This window comes from Hordeum vulgare, chromosome 1H (assembly GCF_904849725.1).
Source record: "Hordeum vulgare subsp. vulgare chromosome 1H, MorexV3_pseudomolecules_assembly, whole genome shotgun sequence".
NCBI lineage: Eukaryota > Viridiplantae > Streptophyta > Magnoliopsida > Poales > Poaceae > Hordeum > Hordeum vulgare.
This window is the reverse complement of record NC_058518.1, coordinates 509,166,187-509,179,279: the sequence shown is the minus strand read 5'-3', so window position 1 is coordinate 509,179,279 and position 13,093 is coordinate 509,166,187. Positions and strand designations below refer to the sequence as shown.

The 13,093-nt window shown below is 42.3% G+C and overlaps 1 protein-coding gene across 1 annotated transcript; it reads right to left on the bottom strand.

Annotated features, from left to right (window-relative positions):
- Nucleotides 1–4,504: 4,504 nt before the first annotated feature.
- Nucleotides 4,505–7,892, bottom strand: LOC123452009 (cysteine-rich receptor-like protein kinase 6). The gene is made up of 7 exons (XM_045128583.1): nt 6,957–7,892; nt 6,311–6,436; nt 6,065–6,204; nt 5,770–5,980; nt 5,410–5,647; nt 5,157–5,307; nt 4,505–4,918 (listed from the first exon to the last, which is right to left on the bottom strand). Exons 1-7 carry the CDS (start codon nt 7,858–7,860, stop codon nt 4,664–4,666), a joined length of 2,025 nt encoding a protein of 674 aa, XP_044984518.1. The 5' UTR covers nt 7,861–7,892; the 3' UTR covers nt 4,505–4,663.
- Nucleotides 7,893–13,093: the final 5,201 nt, after the last annotated feature.

Below are 13,093 nucleotides of genomic sequence, written 5' to 3'. Positions count from 1 at the left end.
TCCAAATGAGTAAAATGATTGTCATCAATGTGATGCAATGATATGTTATAGCTTGATATGAGGCTGAGGGACAGGCAACATGGTTAAGGCTACCTGTACCCGGAGTGGATAATGGTTGACAACGACGATTACCATTTTAAGTTCTTTCGCTCCTGTCACAACGAGTCAAGTGTTGATGCCAAACACACTGACAAAGAGTTACGTGTTGTGAAGGAGAAAGTCCGGAATTATGGAAAAAATGCTTGAAGCATAGAAGCAACAAACAAGTGTTTGTAGATCTGCTTATCAAAGGCTTACCGCCCAGTGTGTTCGGAGAACACACAGTCGACATGGGTTTTATGGTATAGTCTAATATTTCCGGACAATAAAGGGCCCAAGGTTAAAGTATTTGTCTCAAAATAGAGAGGTACATTGTGGTTGTCTGATTCCATCGGCAATTGAGCTGTGACGATGAAACATGCCCTATGTATTGATCTGTTACGAAACGAGTAAAGTTAAAAGTATATGATGAGATCAAGGGGGAGAATGTTAGATTGATCTCTTCCTCAATGGGCCCAACGGCCCATTGGACCTTGACTCACGCCCTGATCGGGGGCGTCCAGCCCAAGTAAGGCTGGTGGGCCCCTGTCGCGCAGTGCTATATATAGAGGAGGTGGGGACCATGGCACGTGTTACGAGGTTCGCCGTCGCCACTGGTTCCCCACTCCTAACCCTAATCTGATCCAGAGGGATGCACTGAAGCGATGGGAAGTCCACAGCCTCTGCAGCCACATCTCTCTCTCCTTCCCCACCGTCGTCATCACCTCACGACGGTCTCTGGAGGGAGCTTATCGAGTTCATCACAAGGTAATAATCTACTACATCATCCCGAACACATCTAGCCTAAGATCCACGGAATCTATCAGTATAAGAGTGCCTTCTTGTTTTTGAGAAAAGAATAAGTTGTGGAGATGCGACATGAAAAGAATAAGATTCACTCAAAACAAGCTTTCGCCCCTTTATAAGTAAAGCGAAAAAAGGACACACCGATACAAATTCTCACGATACAAGTTATTGAGGAAACCTTCAAAAGTTGATCAAAAAGAAAATTCACCAAACTAGTCGAAAACACTAACGCCGCCAACTAGTTGCCGAGAAGAAGCACAACAGACCTGCCAGCATGTGTGAGGAGGACCCGAAAGCGTATGCATGTGTGAGGAGATCTTGTGTTTCATGTTGCCGAGAAGTATACAGATCACATTGAAAGAAGTTTTGGTGGAAGCGTATGCACCTTTGGAGGGACGTGTTCATGTCAAATATTCAGGGAATTAGGTTACAGAATCGCAGGTTGTTGCGATAGACTTCGCCCCTACTCCAGTCTATACAAGATAAGGGAAAATCTATGCTAACAATCTGCCTAGTTTGTTTACAACGCACGCACACATAGACTCGTGACCAGGCCTGCTCGTGACACCATGTCACGTTACACAAAACTACAAGCCTATTCTTTAAAATCCTCCCTCAATCTTAACGTATCAAGTTCTAGATTGCGTTTGAAGGGTTGAAGCTGTTTTGCTTGCAATAGTTTGGTGAATCCACCAGCAACTTGGTCTTCTGTTGGAATGAACTGAATACCCAATAATTTTTTTTAACTTTTCTCGAACAAAGTGATAGTCAATTTCTATGTGCTTTGTTCTTACATGAAACACAAGATTTGTTGAGAGATATTTTGCTCCAAGATTGTCACACCATAAGCAAGATATATTTGACCTTCTAATTCCCAATTTATTGAGCAAAGTTTCTATCCACATTACCTCAGCAGTTGCATTTGCCAGAGACTAATATTCTACCTCGGTGCTAGAGCGTGACATAGTTGCGTGTTTCTTTGCATTCCAGGATAGAAGGTTATCCAAGGAAAACTGCAAAGCCTCCAGTAGACCTTCTGCTATCTAGACATCGAGCCCAATCTGCATCAGAAAATGCACTCGCTGTCGTGGAAGAAGGCTTACATATTATCAAACATGTTCCAACACTTCCTTGGATGTATCTTCATATCCTTTTACTTATGTCCAATGTAAAGAAGTAGGAGGATCCTTGTTAACAACAAACGATATGTCAGGTCTTGTCAATGTTAGATGTTGAAGTGCACCAGCTATACTTCTATATTTGGTCTCTTCTTCTGGGCCTAACAATTCTTCCTCATGTAGTGATAGTTTGATAGTGGTAGACATAGCAGTGCTAGATGGTTTACAATCCTTCATGCCTACATGTTTGATTATGTCTCTGACATATTTTTCTTGAGTCAACATAATACCACCATGAATATTTCTTACTTCAGTACCGAGGAAATAGTGTAATCCCTGTAGATCTTTAAGAGCAAATTCATTTTTCAGATTCCTGAGTAATGCTGATGTGGCTTCTTGTGCTGAATTGGCAACAATAATTATGTCATCAACATAAATTAACATAAATATGGTCACCTTCCCTTTCTTTAAGAAGAACAAGGAGGTGTCTCCTTTTGAAGCTTTGAAGCCAAGTTGTTGTGCCACTTGTTGCTGAACCAGGTGCCTGCTTGGAGTGCCACTTGCTTGGTCCGGCTCGGCGAGGGAGGTGGTGCAGCGTGTTGCCTGGCTCGCATCCAACGGGCTCGACAGGACACCTAACCATCTTTTATACTCGACAACTGCTAATCGGATGCCATGGAAATGAGGGAGAAAATGGTGAAATGAGGAGATGGGGATCGGAGGAGTGGTGCGATTCTTGCCGATATCTGGCCTCCTTTAATAGTGGTCGGGTACGAAGAGCTTCCCTCTGTTTAATGCTAGCCAACTCGTGAACGGAAGTGTGGTCGGAGTAGGTTTCGTGGTACATGCACGGGTTTAATGGAGGCATTTGAATTTAGCGAGGAGGTGTGTTCTCCCGGGTGCAGCAAGCGGTGCCGCTTTAGTGTCGATGCGAGTGAGAGGTCACGTCCGCTCTGGGCCGACTTCAATGTGGAGCGCCCACTCTATAGCAGCATGAATGCGGGCAGCTGACGCTAGGCGGGAAGCGTTCGGTTCGAGGGAGGAGGGTTTGGGGTGGCCAGGATGATCAGAAGCGGGCGTGGCTGTCCGGACGCCGGTAAAGCCCCGACACGCTTGTCTCTGACTTGTGGGACTAAGTGTGTACGGACCGTCCTGCGGACCGTTGCAGGACCGTATTCGATGGTTTACTATGTTCGGACTGTGCAGTCCGAACGGTTATGGGCTGTTTGAGGGTCGTTCGAGGGTCATCGTTGGAGATGCCCTTAGGCGCCAAGCATTTAGGCTCGCTTGGAACAAACAAGGAAACATATGAGTTTGTATAAAATTAAATGTGGATTTTTACTTTGGTGTCATTTGAAATAATATTTTTTTATTCTACATTCTTTTGATTATTATGAGATGGACTATTCCATAAGAATTTTGAAGGAAACCAAATATGAGGTCTTACCCCTGAAAGTACAGAGGTGAACATGGTTCCATGTACACCCACGTGAATAGTAGATTCGAAAAGGAAACTAGAAAAGAAAAATCAGAAATTCTAAAAATTTGGGATATCAAACTTGCTCAACATTCTACTCGCGTATGAAATTTCATGACTGAATTACTCCAGAGCATTTTGTACTGAAGAAAATAAAATTCGGCCATACAACTGCTTCAAACGGTGTTATCAAATATTGCCTAGATTTTACCTTTTTTTTTTTTTGCCCAGAATGCTATGAGTGTCATTTTTGTGAAACTTTACATGCGAGTAGAATTGTCGACCATGTATTCTACAATCTTTCTTTAGATTTTTCTGATTTTTTGAGTTTTTTACTTTATTATTAATAATAGGTGCACGTGGAATGTCCCTAAAATTCATGTCCACTTCTCATACTCCCTCCATTTTTATATACAAGGCCACAATCAAAATTATAATTTACATACTATATATAAGGCCACTAACACTAATGGATGCAATATTAATGGTCTTTGCCTCGTAATACTAGCAAAGGAGGACATTAATTATTTCTTGCATGCATGCAGGAGTGAGATCATTGGCTTGATATACATGAGAGAGAAAAATACACATTAATTTACACGGTAAACAAGGAGAAAAGTTGTCTTACAACATTGACTTAAAAGACATTAACTTTTGCATTGGTACCTGTAATGTGGGTTTGTGGCCTTGTATATAAAAATGAAGGGAGTACTTTTCTTTCTACTTGTGTATACAATTTCTATGTTTTCCTCGCGACATCCAAGAGATAGTTCTGCAGTGTTTTGTGATCGTAATTTCTTAAAGAATCCATGATGAATGCTATTAACCAGGTCGGTGGATGAAACTTAGCTACGGGTTGCGCAACCCTCATTGGAGATCATAAAGATCGACCTCCCCGGTGGGCAACGCGGTGAGGAAGCAGTTGTGAAGCTAGATCACGAACTTGAAACAGATATCATGTAAGAGGATTAGAGGGTGGAGAATTGGCGGTGCATGTTGTATAGTGCGTCAAGGGCGATATATATTGGTACAAGATTTGAAAGGCAAGAAGCCTACTAGAGATAAGATGAAAACAATTTGTATATAATCCCGCACAATCACTAATTACCAAATATATCTGTAACAAAAACTTCTCACAGAGTCGACACCTTTTATTTGTCAACACAAGAACATGTTAATTGTGCTAACTTGACGCGTTGCCCAAGTTGCCGCTAGCCTTCTTGGCATAGAACGCCGGCTTAGATGGGGCGGAGAGAGACACCGTATCGCTTCCAAGCATCATGACCACAGCCGACATAAGAGGCCTATCAGCCGGATTTTCTTGAACACACAAAAGCCCTATATGGATGCATCTTAGCACGCCGTTCTCTGAGAAGCTGGTGTTCATGCACGGATCCATCATGTCCAACACCGTTCTGGCCATCCAACGCTCCCATATCTGCACCACTTTTTAGTAACCATGAGCTTAAAAGTCTAAGTGCAGATTTGCACCCGGTTTTTCTCAAATTAACCGGATAACTCATTTCTTAATAGTGAAATGGATAAATATTATCCTCGTTAGAAAAAAATTGCGGCTTACTAAGTGGCTAACATGTTGTTCTCTAGTTACAATGGTGATTAGATATTCGGTATTCAAAAAAAAATGGTGATTAGATATTCAAGCAGCAAGCACATACCGCATTCAGAAGATCTGGGGATTCCTCAGAATTACTGTACTCATTGTTCTTCCTTCCCGTCACAATCTCAAGAACCATGACGCCGAAGCTGAATGAATCAGATTTCACGGAATAGTTCCCACGCATCACGTACTCTGGGGCCATATATCCACTGTAAGAACATGATGAGGTACGTCATATTTAATCACTTACCACTAGATGATTAAGCAACATACCACTTGGATTAGCCTGATATAAGTGTTATGGTACTTACTATGTGCCGACGACACGGTTCGTTATTCCATGGGTCTGGTCTTGCCCAAAAATTCTCGCAATTCCAAAATCCGATATCTTCGGATTCATATCTTTGTCAAGCAAGATGTTGCTAGCTTTGAGATCACGGTGGACCACTCTGAGCTGGGAGTCTTCATGGAGGTATTGCAGTCCTCGAGCAATTCCATTAATGATCTTGTACCTCATTTCCCAATCCAGTTCTACATGTTTCTCTGCATCTGCTTTTTATTAGGATATAGAATATATTAATATCTAATATGTAGAGATATGGAGACCATAATTGACTTGAGCATGCTTCAATTATAAGTACCGAAAAGGACACACGCAATAATAAAAGTACCGAAAAGGAAGAGGTCGAGGCTTCGGTTAGGAACGAACTCGTAGACAAGCAGCCTCTCTTGTTGCTCCAAGCAGACGCCAAGAAGTGTTACAAGGTTCTTGTGCCTAAGCTTTGCAACCAAGGAGAGTTCATTTTTGAGCTCCTCTACTCCTTGGGTTGAGCTCTTCGATAGTCTCTTCACTGCTATTTCGTCTCCGTCTGGAAGAATACCCTAAAAGATCGAACCAAAGTTAAGCTCAATTAACAAAATCTTACTATGGTTGGCAATTTCAGTAGAGATATTCCTGTTTAGCACCTTGTACACCGCACCAAATCCGCCATCACCAAGCTTGTTGCTATCTGCAAAATCCCCGGTCGCAACCCGCAAGGTTGAAATGTCAATCAACATTGAGTCTACACCATCATCGTCCTCCTCGTCGGCGAAATAACTGGGATCTGTTAAAGGGCCGATAACAATGTCACAAGGAGTACATAACCTATGTCGATCGTTTTGGGTCCTGTCAAAGCTTTCCCGTGGTAAATTGGTGAATTTTGCACATACCTGACTGTTTTGCTTTTGCTAGTGGCCGCTTCCTTCTCCAGAAAAAGAAGCAAGCCACAAGGTTTATGGCAGCTAGAGTAGGCAGCAGAATAATAAGAACCATGCCAGGGACACTGTATTTTCTCCCTGTGAATTGAGCAATGTACAACAAAAATGTCAGCTCAAATGGAAAATGTGTTAGAAAGAGGATTCTTTTTCTTCATATTTCCCTCTAAATTTGGATTGCTATCTCATTTGGTTTGCAAATTGGAACCATTTTTACCCTAGGCCCTCTAACTTGACAGTATTTTCCACGTGGCCCCTTTTGTTAGACGGTAGGTACAGAAAAGTTTTTAGCCTACTATAAAAATACATCTAGTTAATCTGAAACCCCCCCCCCCCCCCCCCTCTCAAAAGTACACCCAAATAAATACGGTTTTATCACGGTATCTTTCAGCGGTGTTTTTGGCTTCATGGCCAAAATTTGCCGAATTGTTTTTCAGTTTTTAATGTGAATCTCCATAGAAGGCTGATGGATCTGTTGCCAAAATTTGGCACCAACATTAGCAATCCCAAAATTTGGCGAAGTTTGACACTGGTTTGTTGTCAATCACTATGGCAACTCGTTGGCAAGGCAAATGTTAGCACGGTGAAGATTAAAACTCACCTCCTGTGGAGGCCGGCGGCGGCGGCGCCGTTGTCAAAACCGTGGTTACGGCAACAGGTGCAGGTGCAGGCGCAGGCGCTAGTGCTTCGTTGCCCGGTGGTGATGGTGCTGGCAGCCGCACCATGACAGGTCCATCAAAGAAGGAATAGGTCTGGTACCGGAAGCTGCACCTGACCTGAAAAGCTCGGGCCCCTGTGCTGTCCACGAACCACTTCGGCAACAGCACCATCATCTTGTCGAGGCACCGCCGGCACTGCAGCGCGGTCAGGTCCGGCGTGCACTGCGCCCAGCTGTAGATCTTGGGGAATTCCCGGTCGAAGTCGGCCTCCCCGGAGGCGTACCGGCGGGTGGAGTTGTACGCGGCGTAGTTCACGGTGGCGTTCACGAGCCGGGCGACGAGGCGGTTGAACTGGCCCTTCTCCGACGTGACATTCGTGAAGTCCCAGTACCTATACGTCAGCGCCGCCACCGGCGCGGGGTCGCTGGAGGCGTTGGAGTAGTGGAGCGTGCACGAGTCGTAGTACATGGTGGCCACCTGGCTGTAGTCGCACACGTTGGGCAGGTCGCGGAAGGCCTGCGCGAGGCAGCTGAGGCAGGACGTGGCGTTGGCGTCGCCGCGGCAGAGCGCGAGGGCCCAGACCTTGTCCGGGGCGGCGCCGGCCTCGGCGGTGGCGAAGAGGTCCGGGGACGCCGAGGCGTTCCCCGGGAGCGAGGCGGCGAGGAGGTTGATGTTGGCCAGGTACTTGCTGGTGCCGGCTGCGAATTTGCCGTCGCCGCAAACCTGCCACGGGTATCCCGCGGTGCCGGGCGCGAGCATGGCGGCGGCGACGGCGGCGACGGCGGCGACGGCCGCGGACAGGACGAGCCGGTGATGCATCATCGTCCCTGGCCTTGTGGTGGGCATGGTACGGTGGAACGAGCAAGATGTTGGAACGTTCGTACGTTTTGCACACGGGGGGTTAAAGTTAAACTTGCTGGTGCCTGGTGTGCCTAATGCATAGTGAACGTCCTTGTCGACGACCATCTGGCAAAGCAAGTCCTTGTCCATTTTCTGCAACTGGTAGTTCACGTCCCGATCGCCCATGACTGACGTACACGGAGTAGCAAACTTCCGTTTCATTCAACTTTCTCCATTTCGTTGAATGTGGTCGCAAAAGGTGGCTTGGACTCAACATGGAAAGCCATGGAATGGAATGATGCTTCAAGCGGACCAATCTTGTGCGCAATCCTGGTGCCCTCATGGTCATGGATACCACACAGCCAAAATCGCGGCTGTGCGGGCGGCCGGTCATGATCAACTTTAACACCATTGGATTGCGACTTGATGCGCACCCACTCGTGGAGAAAAAATGACAAATGATGCGTCGCCCTCGCCGCCGGCGCCGGAACCAAAAACGAGCCGGTCCACCTCCACCAGTCTCCCCCCACGCACTTCCATGGCGATGTCAGCCGGCTATGCTGCTCTAGCCATCAGTGGCGGATCTAGGGATGGACAGGGTGGTCCATGGACCATCCTCAGATTTTCACATAGGCTATATATATCACAGAAAAATAATTAAAATGATATTTTTTTATGAAAAATTACACCGTTAGACCATCCTATAATGTTGAGCTCGATATGCCACTGCTAGCCAGTACCGAGCAGTCGCTAAGGCCGTCGTCGAGTGTTCCTGGCCTCGATAGCTTCTCCAGGAGTTGCATCACCGTGTCGCCAAGGCCACGGTCGTCTTCTATGACAATGTTTCTGCTGTGTATCTTTCCGCCAACCCAGTTCATCAACGTCGGACTAACCATCAACAATTGATGCTCCTTTTTTATTTCTACTTTTGCGGTGTCCAGGGACGGAGCCAACATTCATGCATAGAGGGGGCAAGTTTGCTCATGGAAGGGGCAACGTTCATATAAAATGAATTTTTTTGCCTACAACAATCACAACATAGTAGAAGAATCAATTTGTTAGGGGGTCTAGTCCCCCCTCATCCCCCCCTAAATTCGTCCCTGACGGTGTCAAACACCGCGAATAGCTCAAGTATCATCTTCTCTATCCCTTATATGTTATAGTTCATCACGAAGCTCTAGTAGCTTGGTGGCAGTGATTTTGAAGAACCATCACTATCTCATCTGGAAGATTAACTCCCACTCGATTCAAGCGATTGTAGCACTCAGACAATCTGAGCACATGCTCAACGATTGAGTTTTTCTCCCTTACTTTGTAGACAACGATTGAGTTTCTCTCAACAAGGGCACAAACATGAAATCCTAATTTCATCTCTTGGAACATCTCATATGTTCCGTTACGTTCAAAACATCTTCGGCGCCTCAATTCTAAGCCGTTAAGCATTACGCACTGAACTATTACGTAGTCATCAAAAACGTGTATGTCAGATGTTCGCAACATCCACAGACGACGCTCGAGGTTCAGCACACCGAGCGGTGCATTAAGGACATAAGTCTTCTGCGCAGCAATAAGGACAATCCTCAGTTTACGGACCCAGTCCGCATAATTGCTACTATCAACTTTCAACTAAATTTTCTCTAGGAACATATCTAAAATAGTAAAGCTACAGTGCAAGCTACAACATAATTTGCAAAGACCTTTTGACTATGTTCATGATAATAAGTTCAATTAATCATATTACTTAAGAACTCTCACTCAAATAGACATCCCTCTAGTCATTCGAGTGGCGCATGATCCAAATCCACTAACTCAAGTCCGATCATCACGTGAGTTGAGATTAGTTTCAATGGTGAACATCTCCATGTTGATCATATTAACTATATGATTCATGCTCGACCTTTCGGTCTCTTGTGTTCCGAGGCCATGTCTGTACATGATATGCTCGTCAAGTTTAACCCGAGTATTCCGCGTGTGCAACTGTTTTCCACCCGTTGTATATCAATGTTGAGTCTATCACACCCGATCATCACATGGTGTCTCGAAACGATGAACTGTCGCAACGGTGCACAATCGGGGAGAACACAATTTTATCTTAAAATTTTAGTGAAGGATCACCTTATAATGCTACCGTCCTCTAAGCAAAATAAGGTGCATAAAAAGATTAACATCACATGCAAATCAAAAGTGACATGATATGGCCATAAACTTGTGCTTCTTGATCTCCATCACCAAAGCACCGGCAATGATCTCTCTCGTCACCGACGCCGCACCATGATCTCCATCATCGTGCTGCCATCGAGGTTGTCGCGCTATCTATGTTGTTAATACTAAAGCTACTGCCCAGCGATATAGCAAGAGCATCTGCAAGCGCAAAATAAATTTAAAGACAACCCTATGGCTCCTGCCGGTCAGGGCCGGCCCTAAGGGGGGCGGGAGGGGCGGCCGCCCCTGGCCCCCGAAAACAAGGGGCCTCCGCTCACGTATGTGCGAGCAGCAGGGGCGAGCACTTTTAGATCGGCAACTGTTTGTTCAAGTCACCATTAAATCTCTAGAAGCTGTGTTTCAGGGAGAAGGCTGAACCGTCATCCTTTAGCATACTGGACTTGGGCCTTTTTGTTCCTTTGGCATGTATCGATGTATATATGATGGTAGGCCTGTTCTAAATAAATGAAGAAAAACGGCGGGCTGTTGCGGCACCGATTCAGCAAAATTTGCGTATCCCTAAAAAAAGCCTGACTTTGCCTAAGAAAAGCAGAATTACCGATCAGTTGATCCCAATTTTTCGATATTCAAGAATAGCGGACATGACGACACTATCTATACTGGTCTACCCTAGTTTATCAGTACTAATTTATACCATATTTTAGGTGCTCTTTAGAGAGCACACATTAAACGGTAAATTATGCTGAAAAATCATATATTTTGAGAAGTTGATTTGAGTTTATAAATTGATGGCCAAGTGTTGTATATTTTAAATAACACAATGCATCCATAATTTACAGATAAACATTCCAATGCAACAATAGTTCAAATATGAATATTACAATCGAAACATAAAGTTCCGAAATAAAAAGTTCAAACTTGAATTCAATTTATTTGGACACATGTTCTAATTATCCATATGCAACGTCCACAAATGCTCATCATCTTTTCTAGCACCTTCTTGTCTTACCAAAGTGATGGTTTTTGTATACTCATAGCGAGTGACTGTCAGGGGGTAATCAATGACATCAAAAACTGCACAGAGGGAGTCTACACCAGCGTCTCGAGGGAGATCAAGGATACCTCAGATAGTTTTGAATCTTGCACCTTCATCTCCGAAGGTAGAACTACCAATATTGAGGCACATAGCCTTGCTAAGCATGCTTTTGGTTTGGACTTTGGACGCCATGTGTGGCTGTTAAATCCTCCAAACATTACTTGTATCCCTATGAACATCTATGAGTTTTAAATAAAGTATGTGTAGATTCAAAAAAAAGTAATCAAAGGGGAATCAAACAAACACCAAGAAAATATCCAAGAACGGGTCGGGCAAACGAGATTACGACGATCATTCCCAACGCCAATCTCTCCCTAATAATAAAGCAAATACGGTTTCTGGTCGTCCCTCATTTAAATTACCCCCATAGTTGGCTAAAATTACCCACCAATGCCACTCGTAAGTGAAAAAAAGGTTCGTTTTTCATATTTAAGAAGTCGGCGCCGTTCTTTGTTGTTATATCGTCCGATACATTAGCAGTACAAGAACCGACGAGTAGCGCAATGGCTAATGCTTCAAACATCCACACTTGAGACCAGGGTTCGATCCCAGGTCGGGGCACCCTTGTTTTGTATTTTTTTTCTTTTTTTTCCTTCTCTAAATTAATTCAGATTTTAAAAGAACAAAGTATCAAAAATTTATGAGTATAAAAAATGTACGAAAAAGCAAAAACTGATTGTGTATTTGAAAAATATATTCAAAAAGTCATAAAATATTAATGAGTTTGAAAATATTCATTTCTTTTTCTCCTCTAAATAAATTCCAGATTTCAAAAGAACAAAGTATCAAAAAATTATGAGTATAAAAAATGTAGGAAAAACCAAAAACTGTTTGTTTATTCGAAAAATATATTCAAAAAGTCATAAAATATTCATGAGTTCGAAAATTGCTCACATATTATAAAACAAATCATGATTTCAAATAAATTGTAATGAAATACTAAATGATCATGATTTTTGTATAAAATTATCCAGTAATCAAAACATATTCATGAATTTGAATAGCTTGTCCATCATCTTTTAGAAAATCTTCATAAAAATTAATACACATCCATAAATCATGATTTTTTCTTTTTTTTTTCTTTTTTTTCTTCTCTAAATTAATTCCAGATTTTAAAAGAACAAAGTATCAAAAATTTATGAGTATAAAAAATGTAAGAAAAAGCAAAAACTGTTTGTGTATTTGAAAAATATATTCAAAAAGTCATAAAATATTAATGAGTTTGAAAATATTCATTTCTTTTTCTTCTCTAAATAAATTTCAGATTTCAAAAGAACAAAGTATCAAAAAATTATGAGTATAAAAAATGTAGGAAAAAGCAAAAACTGTTTGTTTATTCGAAAAATATATTCAAAAAGTCATAAAATATTCATGAGTTCGAAAATTGCTCACATATTATAAAACAAATCACGATTTCAAATAAATTGTAATGGAATACTAAATGATCATGATTTTTGTATAAAATTATCCAGTAATCAAAACATATTCATGAATTTGAATAGCTTGTCCATCATCTTTTAGAAAATCTTCATAAAAATTAATACACATCCATAAATAATGAACAAAACGAATTGTCGCTTACATAAAGGTTTTATTAGGAGATCTGTAAAGGTCATTTTATGATTTTATTTAGACCTTTGCATATCAAAAAGTTGTGAGTTTGAAAAAAAAGTAGGAAAATGATAAACCATTTGTGAATTCAGAAAAATATTCGGAAAACCATAAAAAGTTCATGAGTTCAGAAATTGCTCACACATTGTAAAAAATCACAATTTCAAATAATTTTTCATGAAGTAAGAAATGTTCAAAAATTTAAAAATGATCAGGTATTCAAAGCATATTCAGGAATTTGAAAAACATCTCCATCTATTTTTAGAAAATGTTCGCAAAAATTAAAACACATCCATAAATAATGAACAAAACTAAATGTCGCTTACATACAGGTTTTATTACGAGATCTCTGGAGGTCGTTTTATGATT